General features: G+C 37.6%; 1 protein-coding gene across 1 annotated transcript; it reads left to right on the forward strand.

Annotated features, from left to right (window-relative positions):
* The first annotated feature begins 306 nt into the window (after nucleotides 1-306).
* LOC134627566 (uncharacterized) lies at nucleotides 307-3,789 on the forward strand. Its single transcript, XM_063473773.1, has 6 exons — nucleotides 307-412; nucleotides 606-848; nucleotides 2,377-2,454; nucleotides 2,741-2,796; nucleotides 3,302-3,586; nucleotides 3,736-3,789. Exons 1-6 carry the CDS (start codon nucleotides 307-309, stop codon nucleotides 3,787-3,789), a joined length of 822 nt encoding a protein of 273 aa, XP_063329843.1.
* Nucleotides 3,790-15,860: the final 12,071 nt, after the last annotated feature.

The following is a 15,860-nucleotide window of genomic DNA, read 5'->3' on the forward strand; positions in this document are numbered from 1 at the left end:
GTAGTTGTAAAAAGCATGATAATATATTAGTAATCCAAAGTATTCAGAGTACGTTACTCTCATTGAGTAACAGAATACGTTGCAAAATACATTTTGAGGCATGTATTCTTTAATCCGTAGTGGAATACATTTTAAAAGGAACCTTCCCTAAATACCATCTTCGGACACCCCTCTGGGATTTTATTTAAGTGACCTATATCATGTGAATGTTTGCTTTTAGGTTGTGAGCTGCTGTCAGAAGAGAAGATTTGCACAAAAGGATGGGTTGAATTCACCTGCAACCAAAACACAATTAGAAAATGTCAAATGACTAAGGCTTCAACAACTGAGAAAAACACTCTCAGAGTGATCATTAAGCAACATCACACTGAGAATTCATCAGCTGACAGAGAGGAATTAGAATTTGAAATTGGTAAGAAGGAATAACTTCTTATTCACATTCATATATGCTGTGGCTGATTTTAATTCACTGAACAAATAACAGCAACAAAACACATTGGTCAACACATTCATAGTTTGGATTACTGTATCTAAATAAATGGATCACGTGAGCCTTTCCTTTCCAGAGAAAAAGACATTTGTGAGTAATACTTTTTTTTTTTCAGCAAAACAATGCCCAAAAGCATTTCATCAAATTGCGTACAGTACAGCTAAAACCACCATCAGATGTGATTATCCAGAAGACAAATACAAGTCGTGGATCAAGTTTTTCTGCAAAGGGAATAATTTCTCCTGCGAGGACAGTTTATCAACAAAACCTTATCCAAAGTCAAGCAGGACATTCACTCTCTCAAACATCAGCCACGGCTTCAATATGTCCATCAGTAATGTGTCCTCTCAGGATGATGGTAATTACTGGTGCGGCGTAAGATCACCTGAGGGGATGCATCATGCTGCACTCACAAAAATAAATCTAAGTATTAAAAGTAAATAACTTGTGTTTTCCACTTTAAAGGTTTACATTTTATATTTAGGCACTACTAACGTATGTTTTCCTCTGTTTTCCACAGATATTAGTCGCTTCACAAGATCACCAGCTGTTGGAGAGAACTTCACATACTGGTGTGAATATAACCAGGCTGTCTCAAATTGTACAAAATTTATCTGTAAGGGAGAAGATCCATCTATATGTAAACCTTTAATAAGCACCAGAAATCCCAGTAAGAACAAGAGGTTTTGGATGAATGACAATAAAGAAAAGAAAAATATCACTATAACAGTGAGAGAAGTGACAGCGGACGACAGTGGGACATACTGGTGTGGAGCAGAAAGCACCAGTGAACACCAAAGTAACAGGTTCTTCAACAGATTGTCCCTGACTGTAGGTGAGTCGTGCTGTTTAATTATCTGACCCTGGGTCATAATGCACAGCATATTAAAGCAGGCTAATTTTGCACATATATTATACTTTTAATTCGTTATTTATAATGTTTTATTTTTTGCAGTTTTAGTAAAATCATTTTAAAAATAAAAATATTAAAAAATAAAGACTTTTAATCGTAACTGTTAGCAAGAAAATGACTTTAAAAGAATGTAAAAGAAACGAACATGTCAAACAGGTTTGACACAGAACGAGCTTTAAGAGAAGAGGATGTGCTTATACTCGGCACTAAAAATGTGTATTTTCTGATTATGAGGTATTACCACATTAGGTTAATAAATGGTGAATGGACTGGTTCTTATATTGCGCTTTTCTACTCTGAGCACTCAAAGCGCTTTATACGACTTGTTCATTCAACAAATCACACCCATTCACACAAGCACTTTTCTAGGTTTTCAGTGCTACCTAACTAACATTCACACACATTCACACTCTGATGGATGCATCGGAGAGAAACCTGCAGCTAGTATCTTGCACAAGGATATTTGGCATGCAGACTGGAGCAGATTGGGATCGAACCCCATCGAACACAAGACTTTTACTTACTAACTTCACTTCACTTTACTAACATTATATCTTGTAATGCCACTTTAAAAAGTGGAGAGGAAAACGAGATGGTAACCTCTAAGCTGGTGTCTAAAAATTATAAATATTTTTTTTCCAAAGTGAAGATATTATTTTATCATTTAATTGAATGCCTCAGAGTACAGTCTGAATGCACATTTGTTTCCTTCGGTTACCACCAATCATTTACATCTGCTGTTTTTTCAACTACAGGACCCACTGCATCTGCTGAGAGTCATGGTGAGAGAGTATCCTAAAACTTCTGCAGCTTATGAGAACTGGGAAAGTTTGTGGATGTTCATATAGCATTTTTTATTTTTCTTAATTTCTTAAAAACTGCTCCTTTCACATTTTCCAACAAAGACAGTTTGGGATGTCAATGCTGGGATGATGAATAATGCTGGAAAATTGTTGTTTGGTTTACGCTGCAGGCATTTCTGACGTGGGAATTGTTCTAATCATAATAACCGGGTTGGTGTTTCTGGTCGTTTTCATCCTTGTCTACAAACGTAAGAACATTCACTAAATCCTTTGTACATCATCAGTCACACAAACATGTTTGCTGCTCTTATCCAAAAAAAGAAAAAACACATCCCTGTACTTTTGTACAAATGCTATCTAACAATCTGCAGTATACATGATGCTTGACATTAGCTGACATTGATTTTTTTTAAAGAAAGATATAATCTTTGCTGAGTTCTCATCAGACATTTTAAAAAAATCAAACTAGAAAAAATGCAAATCTTTAACAGATAATTTTGCTTATTTCTTGATTTTCTGCTTCGTTTCTGCCAGGAATCTCCTTTTCAAAAAACAGAGGAGCTAATGCAGCATTGCAACATGCCAAAGAGGTTAGTGTGGTTAGTTTATTTATTTTCATGTATAACTGGTGACAATCCAGGAAACAAAGTTGAAATGTCTCCCCAGTTAAAACCGGCTGGACTTCAAAAACTGAACTGCACAGATGTTGGCTCATAAAAGGTTTTCAGGCAGACGTCTGTTATAAAGGATGAAATATATTTCACATTACGGCAATAATGAAAGAAAATATACATTCCTTTAAAATATATTTTACTGGCAATTAATGATTACAATTAATCAGCACATTGCAACATAACCTGCCGCAATGTTTTTTTAATCATTTTGAAAATGATTGTAGGGTGGTATTTATCATAAAACATGACAGCAATAAGTCGTCATACAGATGAATAAACATCCAAACGTTTTTTCTGTGTGGTTACTCAGTATTAAACTTGAAATTAACTTTATTAACAGTTTTGAGGACATTCTATATAAGTACTGTTTATCCTTAGGATTTTATATGAAGTTTTTAAACTACATTTTTTTATTTTGTAGTTGAAGGACTGTACGTATGAGGAGATACAGGAGCGCCCCCAGCAACCAGACCAGCCAGAAAATGCACTGACCTCAATTTATGTCACTGCTAGCATTCCCACAGATGTAGCTGCCTCACCACATTACGATAGCATCAACTTTCAAAGCTGCTCTGACAAAGCTGGTGGTGAGGCGCTGAAACCCAGCTCCTCTGCCTGCGAATATTCTACTTTGACATTAAGCAAATGTCCAACCAACCCGACAATCACTCAACCATCCAGACCAGCAGAGGAGAATCTCTACTCAGTAATCAATGAGCCTGAGCCAAAATGAAAATAAGATCAGCTGTCAGAATTTGTTGTAGTGAGAATGTGGTTTTTAAAGAGTGTTATATTCTGTGGAGCTGGGTAGGTGTAGGTGTGTGGTGCTGCTTTCTATCTCTTTCTTCTCTCCAGGGCCCAGCTGCCGCTCTTTTCCCCAGTCGGCACCTGGACCCACTCAGCCATTAACCCCGACATTATAAAGTCCAGGTGTTGTTTTCTAGTTTATGAAACCGAGGTTGAGCAAAAGAAGGTAATGTCTTTTGGAGTTGTGTTTGTGGAAGCAGTGTTGAAATCTAGTGATGGCCAAATTAAGCTCGTTTTGAAAAAGTGTTTGTTACCCAGTTTTTCAACACAGTGCTCTTTGGTGGCATCTGGTGGCCAAGAATATGAAGAGCAGCTTGAATCTATAAGGAAAAATGAACTGCTAATGATCGCTCACACTCAAGTTGAGTTGACAGCTCGGGCAATCGGACTACTGTTGTGGTCCTCTTAATATGCTTTGGGGTTTTTTCTCTTTCTTTTTTTGTTTGTGTTTGTGTGTGTGTGTGTGTGTGTGTGTGTGTGTGTGTGTGTGTGTGTGTGTGTGTGTGTGTGTGTTCTATATAATAGGTTGCACTTGTACTGTGAAGTGCTGCCTCCATGTTCTTTTGTAATTAACCACTGGATCGGTGCATTTATATAAAAATACTATAATTATATGTATAAGATATTTCTTATGTATGTTTTTGGCTTGGCTTTTGACTTAAGATAACACAAGGTTATTATATTTGCTTTTTTATTTAGTAATAGCAGAATGTCCTCCTTTCCTGGTGAATGTTTTTTTTCTTTTCGTTTTGATATTAATATAACAGCACTGCTGTCTCTTTGTGTTGATAAGAATAAAGTTTATAATTTAAATGTTTCTGTATTATTTTGCTTATTTCTTTCTCTCCCAGCTCTACTTTTGTTGCTCCCCACACCCTCCTCTGGTCTCCATCTTGGGGACATAACAAAGAGTTTAAATGAAATCTGACATCAAATATGACATCAAATGATGTCATATTTGGTGGAAAATATTTTCCAGAAGGATGACTGGCTCAGTAATTTTATTTAGCACAATAACTGGTTCATAATATGTGAGCTGGTCACACAGACTGTAAATAACACATTGTGTGGAAGAAAGAAAGGGTCATGGATTCCTTTATCAATTCATCTATCAGTAATCGATCAGGGAATAAAAAACAGAAACTAATAACCAGAACTTATCTAAACTAAGAACAAATCAGTCTGCTTTGTGCTGTAGACTCAACCACTCAGTTAACCTTTACCAGGCCATTCTTTGACTCTCATCTTACTGTCAGTGACAAGTTAACAGGTCTGTGTATCAAAGTAATGTAGTTAGCATCACTTCCTGCTTTCAAGATAAGTGTTTTTCTGCATGTCTGTGGTCATGCAGCAGTTTATTTGTGCCACTTCTTGATCCCACAGGTTTTTAGTTGGAAGTTAACTCATCGTTATTTTTGCTGCATTGCCAACACCAACGTCTCTCAGGGTTAGAACAGTTCCTGCTCCTGGTTCTGCTTCTGCAGAAAAGATGCAGGCTCATTTTAGCTTACAGAGTTTACAGATTACAGCAATTTACAGATGAAACTGGGCATTAAACATCTGCACTGCAGGATGAATACCTTATACAACAGATTTTGTGACGTGAAATTGAAGATTTAATTAAATTGGCTTTGTTAGTGATTCACATTTACATTACTACTATAAATATTCTAAAAAGATTTTAGAGTTCAGCAAACTAAATTATGTTGTGAAGAAATGTGATGGGAAACATGCTGCTTTCCCATCATTCAACATGTTGTCTTCGCGGTGTTTTCAGTCAAGGCTTAAGAGACTTAAATATTTTCTTTCATCTCCAGTTCAAACAGTGTTCAATGTTTTTTTTGGGAATCAGTTTCATTCGACATCATGTGGTCACATACACATAAACGTTGCTTTGCATTGTGAAATATTCTTCATAGCCTAACTTTGACGTGATGGTGCAGTAAAATCTAAAAATATGAAGTTATTTCTGTCGTGCTGTCTGATCATTTCCTTTGTCCCACGCAACACTTACCTCATCTTTACTGCCAATGAAAATAACTTGACCTATGACAAAATAACATTAAAAAGAAAAGGTAGTGTGAGGAAACTTTAGGTATTATGTGGCAGAAATTTAAGCGACCAACAGAAGAGCCAACGTGACAAAAGGAAACTAACTGCAGATCTGAAACCAACATAATGAACTTACTGCTACTACTCATCCTCTCACTGACGACAGGTAAAAACATTACTAACACATAATTACAGATATCTCACACTAAGCAACACTAGACTGTATATACATATGTATGACACAGATGTCTGATTATCTATAGTGTTAACTGTATGAGAAGGGGTCCTACAACCAATTAAACACAGAAAATTCAATAACAGGACATCACCAGATACTAACATTTCTTTTTAATCTGCAGGTTGTGCTGCCTATGGTGATGATGAAGATGTTTTGATGGCATGCAAACAAGGATGGGTTCAATTCACCTGCAAATATCCTGAAGCAAATAAAAAATATGACCACATCAATGTAGTTATACCCAATAGAACAAGCTTACGAAGCTCTCTGAAGGATGTTTGGGAAGATAAAGGCAGATTTTCTCTGTACCATGATACAAAACATAAAACTCTAAAGGTGGGCATCAAAGATCTTAAACAAGCAGACTCTGGGATGTACAGATGTGAATTTGGTCAAAGCCCAAACAGATTTCCTGTCAAAAAGAAATTGGAATCTGGTAAGAAATGTGATTATTATTATTGTTGTTGTTGATGTTATTAGTACAACACAAGAAATTAACAACTAAAAACAGATTTCCTCACCTGTATTTTGGTATTATATAGTTTGTTTCTATCACACAACATAAATCATAGTTTGGAAATGTAAAGATTTATTACAGATTACAGGTTAAACACATGTTTACATTACTTTGTTTATTTTTTAATCTTAGAAGTTACTTTACATCCCTGGGATGTAAAGTAACTTTGAAAGGAAATTTCACAGTTTGCTAATTTTTTCATCTGCTTCACACCTTTGTCTGCACACGAGGAAGTTAAAAATGTTAAAGTAGTGTGCGACAAAGTACAAGTTACATGTTGTGATATAATGAAGCACATTTAAATACATTATTGTCCTTGTTTGGGGTTTTCTGTCTTTTTTTTATACAGGAAACTGCCAGCGATCATTTACTCAAACTGTGACCAGAGCAGCTAAAATCATGTGTGATTATCCAGAAGACGAAGTCAAAGATTTCAAGTCCTGGGTCAAGTTTTTCTGCAGAGGGGAGAATTTCACCTGTAAGGATATTTTGTCAACAAAAGTTCCGACGTTAAACAAGAAATTCAGACTCATAAACACCAACAGAGGCTTCGACGTGTCCATCGGTGATGTTTCCTCACAGGACGCTGGTGTCTACTGGTGTGGAGTGGAATCAAATGATGGAAGCTACAGATTCTCATTCAGACAAATAAAACTGGAGGTTGAAGGTGCTATGGGTTTATTATTAATCATGTATCATATATTTAAGTACATATATCAAACCAATTAAAAAAAACCAGGAAACATTTTTTCAGGATCTAAGGGTCAAAATATTCTGGTGTGTTTCTGTGAGGGACCAGTGCTACTTTTGCTACCTGATGCATATTTGATGTATGTCTTAATCTTTTGTTGGACAAATACAGTTAAATATAATTCTCACTGTTTGTTTATAGAGCCATCAAGAGCATCACCAACTTTCACACAGTCAGCTGTTGTTCCTCACGTGAGCTCTGGTAAGAACCCGTGTTTGTCCACAAAGGGAGTGATCACTTTGAAGCCTCTAACATGGTCATGTGGGTCCGTGTGAGAGCTTTGGAGAGACAAATGTCCAGCAGAGGTAGTCTGAAGTCACAGAAAACCCCACTGGGCAATGTGATCATGAAATGTAGCAGCCCATACCATAGGCTGCACATTTTAATCCTCCAGTGAGATACTGCTGCTGCAAAGTTGAAAGTGGTCTGCTATATTTATTTAAAGGTTTAGGCATGCCTACATTTAGGAGAGCATATGCCCACACTCGAGGTGTACAGTCGTGGCCAAAAGTTTCGAGAATTACATAAATATTGGAAATTGGAAAAGTTGCTGCTTAAGTTTTTATAATAGCAATTTGCATATACTCCAGAATGTTATGAAGAGTGATCAGATGAATTGCATAGTCCTTCTTTGCCATGAAAATTAACTTAATCCCAAAAAAAACCTTTCCACTGCATTTCATTGTTTTCATTAAAGGACCTGCTGAGACCATTTCAGTAATCGTCTTGTTAACTCAGGTGAGAATGTTGACAAGCACAAGGCTGGAGATCATTATGTCAGGCTGATTGGGTTAGAATGGCAGACCTGACATGTTAACAGGAGGGTGATGCTTGAAATCATTGTTCTTCCATTGTTAACCATGGTGACCTGCAAAGAAATGTGTGCAGCCATCATTGCGTTGCATAAAAATGGCTTCACAGGCAAGGATATTGTGGCTACTAAGATTGCACCTAAACCAACAATTTATAGAAAAAAAAAAAAAAAGATGGCCTGGTGTCAAGAAGCAAAGAAGCCACTTCTCTCCAAAAAAAGCCATCAGGGAAAGACTGATCTTCTGCAGAAAGTATGGTGAATGGACTGCTGAGGACTGGGGCAAAGTCATATTCTCCGATGAATTCTCTTTCCGATTGTTTGGGGCATCTGGAAAAAGGCTTGTCTGGAGAAGAAAAGGTGAGCGCTACCATCAGTCCTGTGTCATGCCAACAGTAAAACATCCTGAGACCATTCATGTGTGGGGTTGCTTCTCATCCAAGGGAGTGGGCTCACTCACAATTTTGCCCAAAACACAACCATGAATAAAGAATGGTACCAAAACACCCTCCAACAGCAACTTCTTCCAACAATCCAACAACAGTTTGAAGAACAATGCATTTTCCAGCACAATGGAGCACCGTGCCATAAGGCAAAAGTGACAACTAAGTGGCTCGGGGAACAAAACGTTGAAATTTTGGGTCCATGGCCTGGAAGCTCCCAGATCTTAATCCCACTGAGAACCTGTGGTAAATCCTCAAGAGGCAGGCGGACAAACAAAAGCCCACTAATTCTGACAAACTCCAAGAAGTGATTATGACAGAATGGGCTGCTATCAGTCAGGATTTGACCCAGAAGTTGATTGAGAGCATGCCCAGTCGAATTGCAGAGGTCCTCAAAAAGAAGGGCCAACACTGCAAATACTGACTCTTTGAATAAATGTCATGTAATTGTCGATAAAAGCCTTTGAAACGTATGAAGTGCTTGTCATTATATTTCAGTACATCACAGAAACTGAAACAAAGATCTTAAAGCAGTTTAGCAGCAAACTTTGTGAAAACTAATATTTGTGTTATTCTCAAAACCTTTGGCCACGACTGTAGACTGCCCCACTCGGGCCCAGATATGGCCCAAATTACACAACAGTACTGGGACCCACAGTGCAGGTCACACATGTGCCTCATGGTACATTACCACCAGTAAATGGTAGCAAGGACCACAATATTGCATTAAGGGTTTCACCAAATTCAATTTATCTAAAATATATCTATGATAGGTCAGTGTTACTGTTGCTACCTGATGTATGTCTTAATCTTTTGTTGGACAAATACAGTTAATTATAATTCTCACTGTTTTTTTTTTTATAGAGCCATCAACAGCATCACCAACTTTCACACAGTCAGCTGCTGTTCCTGACGTGAGCTCTGGTAAGAATCTGTGTTTGTCCACAAAGGGAGTGATCACTTTGAAGCCTCTAAGCCAGCAGACATGGTCCTGTGGGTGCGATGTGAGAGTATTTTGGGGAGACAAATGTCCAGCAGAGGTAGTCTGTAGTCAGAGAAGCCCACACTGGGCCATGTCACCATGAAATGCAGCAGCATATACGATTGGCTGCACATTTTAGTCCTTCAATGAAATATCGTTGCTGCAAAGTTCAAGGTGGTCTGGTACATTTATTTAAAATGTCCATAATCTCTCCTTAGTTTAGGCATGCCTGCATTTAGGAAGGCATATGCCCACACTCTAGATGTAGACTACCCCACTCGGGCCCAGATATGCCCCAAATCACACACAAGTACTGGGACTGGGCACATGTGTGACCACAGTGCAGGTCACACATGTGCCTCATGGTACATTACCACCAGTGAATGGTATGGCGCGTGAGCTGAATTTAGATTAATTACAGCTTGATTCCTAAAAATGTTGTTTTGATTGAGCATTAAAGGGCTGTACAGCGGTTCCTAGTTTATTGCGGGAGTTCTAAAAATAACCCAGGACAGGTGAAATCCAGAAAGTAGCCATTAATATAGATGTTTTAAGGCTGTAAAACCCCTCACGACACACTTTATACACTTTTCTATGACAGGCATGAACATTTTCACACTTTTCTCTCTTGTTTAAACACTCTCAAAGTTCAAACCTTAGTAGAAAAATAAGTCCAGTATTATAAAACGAAACCAAAGATCAAACCCTGTTTTTAGGTCCAGAACATGGGAATAGAGCAGCTGCCAGAGAATTCAGCATTAATGAATCAATGGTACAGACGTAGAGGAAGCAAGAAGAATGAGTTGAGTAAAGTTTGACTTATCTGACTGTTTTGTTTTGCTTAATGTGCCTTATAATCCGTTGCACCTAATGGTCTGAAAAATACAGTAATTTCTACGTTCCTTTAGCATGTCCAGAAGTCAGACTTTTTGTCTGATAGTTATCATCTTCCTCTGCTTTCACCAGACAAAACAGTGCGAAAAGTTTAATCAATATTGTTGTGTATGTTAGGGAGAAAACTTATAAACATACAGCACAGTACTTCAGAGTCACACTGCTAGCGATGGAAAAATTATGTAAATTTGACAAGCTGAACGCATTTTGTACTGTACAGGAGACACGGCACGGAGGAGATTGAATGAAAATGGTCTAGAGTCGATCAGCACGTAGAACACAACGTGTTGTAAAAAACACAACAACAACAACACGTGCAAAATTGCACAAAAAAATCCGCAAAACAGCGAGGCCTCAAAAAGTGAGCCGCTTTATAGTGAAGGACCACTGTATGGCCAAAAAATATGTTTAACAAAGTGAACATGAACTTAGTTGAACTCTAAACTGAGCTGATTCAATCTCACATAGAAAACGAGTATTCAGTTCCAGAACATTACAATTACAATGACTTTAATGTCTGTGTTGTTAATTAACACTTGGGCATCTACCAGGGATCAGTCCATTGTTTAGTCCACCTCAGCAGGTTAGCACAGAAAGAACTGGTGCAGATGCAAAAAGAGAGCATGCAAAGTCCACACAGAAAGATGGTCTGGTCCTGCTGTGAGGCAACAGTACCAGCCACTGCATCGAGTTTTTGAATTTTAAACATTATAAAGTGTAGCCTGAAATTAGAGCAAATGCAGTAAGACAGTTGAATTATGTAGCTTTGAGATTAGTTAAACTCAGTAAGACTGTTTTGGCGATTGGTTGCGGAAAAGATGTTGACATTTTTATTATTTTTAAAGGTGTACATTTTTTTTAATCTATTGAAGATTTAAAAAATATAGAAGTTAATATTTCAACATGTGAACATGTTTCAAAAGTAAATGCTGAGTTTGAATCAGTAACTCTCTAAAGACAATTAAAAACTATATTTAGTCCCGTTAAGAATCTTAAAGTGATTTCAGACTCATCTTCACATAGTTTGAAACATGATACCAGCTGGAACAGACATTTTTCCATCAGTGTCTAAAGTTTATACCCTTTTGTTTATTTTGCAGGTGTCTTCGAGGTAGTCATTACTGTAATGAAGTGTATAACTGTGCTGGTGCTTCTGGGAGTTTCAATCCTTATCTTCAAACGTGAGAACGTTCATTAATCTCTGTCAAATTGTAATTGTGTGACAGCAATAACGTACGTGATGGTTATTATGTGTTGTTGAGCTAGATATTCAGTAGTAAAAGTTTTAGGTAAAAATGTTTTACCTTATTTGCAGTTTTAAGTCCAATTTGTCCGAATAGCCTTTATTATTAGGATTATGAATCAATTATTTCAACAATATTTTTCGTTCTCTTGTTGAAGGACTGTGTGTCTAAGGAGATACAGGAGCGCCTCCAGCAGCCAGAAGATCCAGTGAACTCAATTTGTGTAACTCCCAGCATTCCCACAGATGTTGCTGCCTCACCACATTATGCTAGCATCAACTTTCAAAGCTGCTCTGGTAGTGAGCACTGAAACCCGGCTCCTCTGCCTGTAAATATATATTACAATCTGAAATTAAGCAAATTTCCAACCAACCCGACTGTCTCTCAACCATCCAGACCACCAGAGCAGAAACTCCACTCAGCACTCAGTGAGCCTGAGCAAAACTAGGCATAAGGTCAGCTCTGCCAGTTAGTCGTTTTTGAGGTTATTTAATATAAAAAAAATGTTGTACTCATTAATATCCATAGATTAACATGTAATTACAAACAAATCTGGGCAGTTTATAATGTGCTAGCTGGTTAACTGCTGCTGAATATAAGCAAAGATGATGTCAGCTAATGTTAGGCTCCTAAAGATTACACTTCCCCTCGGATAAATAATTAGGGTTTATTAATAATAATATTAGATTTTATTGGCAAAGAGTTTGAGTCTACAATGTTAGATCCACTTGCATCCAAAGAAAGTTTCACTAATGCCAGCTAATAGAGCCAAATAACTGCTGTCAGCCTGCAGTTTGATCGCGACCTCTTCTACTCTGGAAACAAAGCGATACTCACCATGGAAGGATTTCTTGCTGCTGATAACGCTCCAGTGCTCTGCAGAAAAACCCTCCTCAAAAACCTGACACACTTTGGCTAACTCCTTAACTCCAACATCCCTGCTCTCATCCCTCTGGTGTTCATTGGCCTGTCGCTCATGCAGTTGCTTGGTGATCAGTCTTAACTTAAATCTGACCTCGCATTTTAAAGAGCTGTACAAATTATTCGGACTAGCGTGTACCACTTCCAGACTGATGGGTTTGTGGAGCACCTAAATTAGACTTTAAAGTCCACGATTTATAAGTTCATTCACCAGGATTAATGTAATTGGGCCTCCACTGAATCTTTCTTACTTTGAATTGTTGTTTGGCAGGAGACTGTGTGTTGGACCTACTTAAGGAAAACTTAGAGTAAGACCCAAGCTCAAGGAAAAGTTGCTTGGCCTGAATACTTTGCTCCAGGCCAGGAATGTCAGCAGCTTATGGTCAACCTGCAGAACTGTGCAGGTGGACAGAGGGAGGGACTGTGTTTGGGGTGGGCAGTTAAATGGTAATGGTAAATGGTCTGGTTCTTATATAGCACCTATTCTTTCTGAATACTCAAAGCGCTTTACACAAGCTTTTTCTGTGTAAGTGCTTTCTGTCTAACATTCATATACAATCATAATCTGAATGTACATGTGTGTGTCACAGAGGCAGAGATTTGCTACAGAAATATTTTATAATAATGCATGTTTTAAATGTTCATGAAAGCCATTGTTTATATTTACATTTCATGTTTGTGTTTTACTTTTTCTTTGCTTCTGTGTATTGTGCTGGGTTTCATGTCACATCCTACTTTCTTATGTAGCCTAAATGTGAAGTTGTTTTAAAAAGAAAAAACAGGAATACAGTTTGAGGGTGTATCATCATCATCATCTAGTTCACGTGCCTGCTTATTGTCACCAGCACTGCTGTTGCCATGTTCCACAGTAATTAGAAAAACTCGTAGCTTCCTGCCGTTACCACTGATTCAGTTTACATTTAAGATCTGTGCAGGGCAGCTGAAACCCATTCAGTAATTATGCTGTCACCAGAGTTACTGAACTTCATTTTGGGGCTTGGTAATATTGGATGATGAATTAAGATGGAAATGTCATATTGAACATGTTGGAAAAAAGATGGTTAAAAATATTTATATTTCGGGTAATGTCAGAGATACTAGATTATAAGGCAATGCGTATTTTATATTTCTCACTAATTTCCCCCTATCTCAATTATTGTGTTGAAGTGTGGGGGAATACATATGTAAGTAATATAAAACCTTTACTTGTTACAGACAAAAGTGGTACGAATGGTTCATAATGTTAAATACAGAGATCATACAAACCCTCCTGTGTCAGTGGCAGCTGAACTTCATTCGACCATGGCCTGCAATGACTTTGCCAAATTCTTCACAGACAAAATCCAAAAGATTAGACAAGCAATTGGTACATCAACAGCAGATGCAGGATATGTACTGTGTCCACCGAAAAACTGTTTAAACACCATGAAACAGTTTCACCCTATTAACAGCAAAGACCTGGAGGACATCTTAGGTCAACTGAACTCCTCCTCTTGCTGTTTAGATGTCCTGCCAACAAGTTTTTTCAAAAAGGTCTCAAAGACTTTGGAGTCAGACCTGTTACAGATCATAAACTTTTCTTTAATGTCAGGTGTGTTTCCAGAATCACTAAAAACTGCTGTAATAAAACCTATACTGAAAAAGGACAATCTTGACAAGACACAAATGAACAACTACAGGCCGATCTCAAATCTCCCATTTTTAAGTAAGATCATTGAAAAAGCAGTTTCTCAACAGCTCAATTACTTCTTAACACAGAATAACTGCTATGATGCCTTCCAGTCAGGTTTTAGACAGAACCACAGCACTGAAACCGCTCTGGCCAAAGTGTTCAATGACATATGTCTGAATACAGACAGTGGAAAAATGTCAGTCTTAGTTTTACTGGATCTCAGTGCAGCATTTGATACTGTTGACCACAACATATTACTCAAACGACTGGAGAACTGGGCAGGTCTTTCAGGAACTGTACTAAACTGGTTCAAAACATACTTAGAAAACAGGAAATACTTTGTATCAATAGGTAACTTCACATCTGAGCAGACAAGTATCACATGTGGAGTTCCCCAAGGTTCCATCTTGGGACCCCTTCTGTTTAACATTTACATGCTCCCACTGGCACAGATTATAAAGAACAACAAAATAAACTATCATAGCTATGCAGATGACACACAAATATATATCACAATGTCACCAGGAGACCGAGGCCCTGTACAGGCTCTTGGTAAATGCATTGAGGAAATTAATGACTGGTTGTGCCACAATTTTCTCCAGCTAAACAAAAACAAAACTGAAGTAATAGTCTTTGGTGCCAAAGAAAAACGATTACAGGTCACCAGAGAACTTCAATCTATACACCTAAAAACCACAAACCAGGCGAGAAATTTGGGTGTAGTGATGGATGCAGACCTAAACTTAGAAAAACACATTAAGACAATAACAAAATCAGCTTACTATCACCTCAAGAATATTTCAAGGATAAAAGATCTGATGTCTCAACAGGACCTGGAAAAACTAGTCCATGCATTCATCTTTAGTAGGCTTGATTACTGTAACAGCATCTTTACAGGTCTACCAAAAAAATCAGTCAGACAACTACAGCTCATTCAGAACTCTGCTGCTCGAGTCCTCACTAAGACCAAAAAAGTGGACCACATCAGTCCAGCTCTGAGGTCTTTACACTGGCTGCCTGTCCGTCAGAGGATAGACTTTAAAGTTCTGATGCTGGTCTATAAAGCTCTGAATGGTTTAGGACCAAAATACATCAGTGACCTCCTGACCCAGTATGAACCTTCCAGATCCCTCAGGTCATCTGGATCCGGTTTTTTATCAGTTCCCAGAGTCAGAACCAAACACGAAGAAGCTGCATTCAGCTTTTATGCTCCATATATCTGGAACAAACTCCCAGAAAGCCTCAGATCAGCTGAAACACTCAGTTCATTTAAATCCAGGTTGAAGACTCACCTATTCTCAGCTGCTTTTGAATAAAACACCAAATCCACACTTTTAAGCTTAAATTTCAAAACTTACATTTTAACTACTGATTTTATCTACTGTTCTGATTTTATCTACTGTTTTGATTTTTGATTTTATATACTGTTTTGTTTGTTTGTTAGTTAGTTTGTTTGCTTGTCTTAATCAATTTCAAATCATGTTTTTTATTTGTTTTTGTTTTTAATGTCTCTGTAAAGCACTTTGAATCACCTTGTTGTTGAATTGTGCTATATAAATAAACTTGCCTTGCCTTGCCAAATGAACTGTTTATAAAATTGAAATTGCTGAAATTAGAAGATTTAGTGAAATTACAGACATTATTAATT

Source organism: Pelmatolapia mariae, linkage group LG5 (assembly GCF_036321145.2).
Source record: "Pelmatolapia mariae isolate MD_Pm_ZW linkage group LG5, Pm_UMD_F_2, whole genome shotgun sequence".
Lineage (NCBI taxonomy): Eukaryota > Metazoa > Chordata > Actinopteri > Cichliformes > Cichlidae > Pelmatolapia > Pelmatolapia mariae.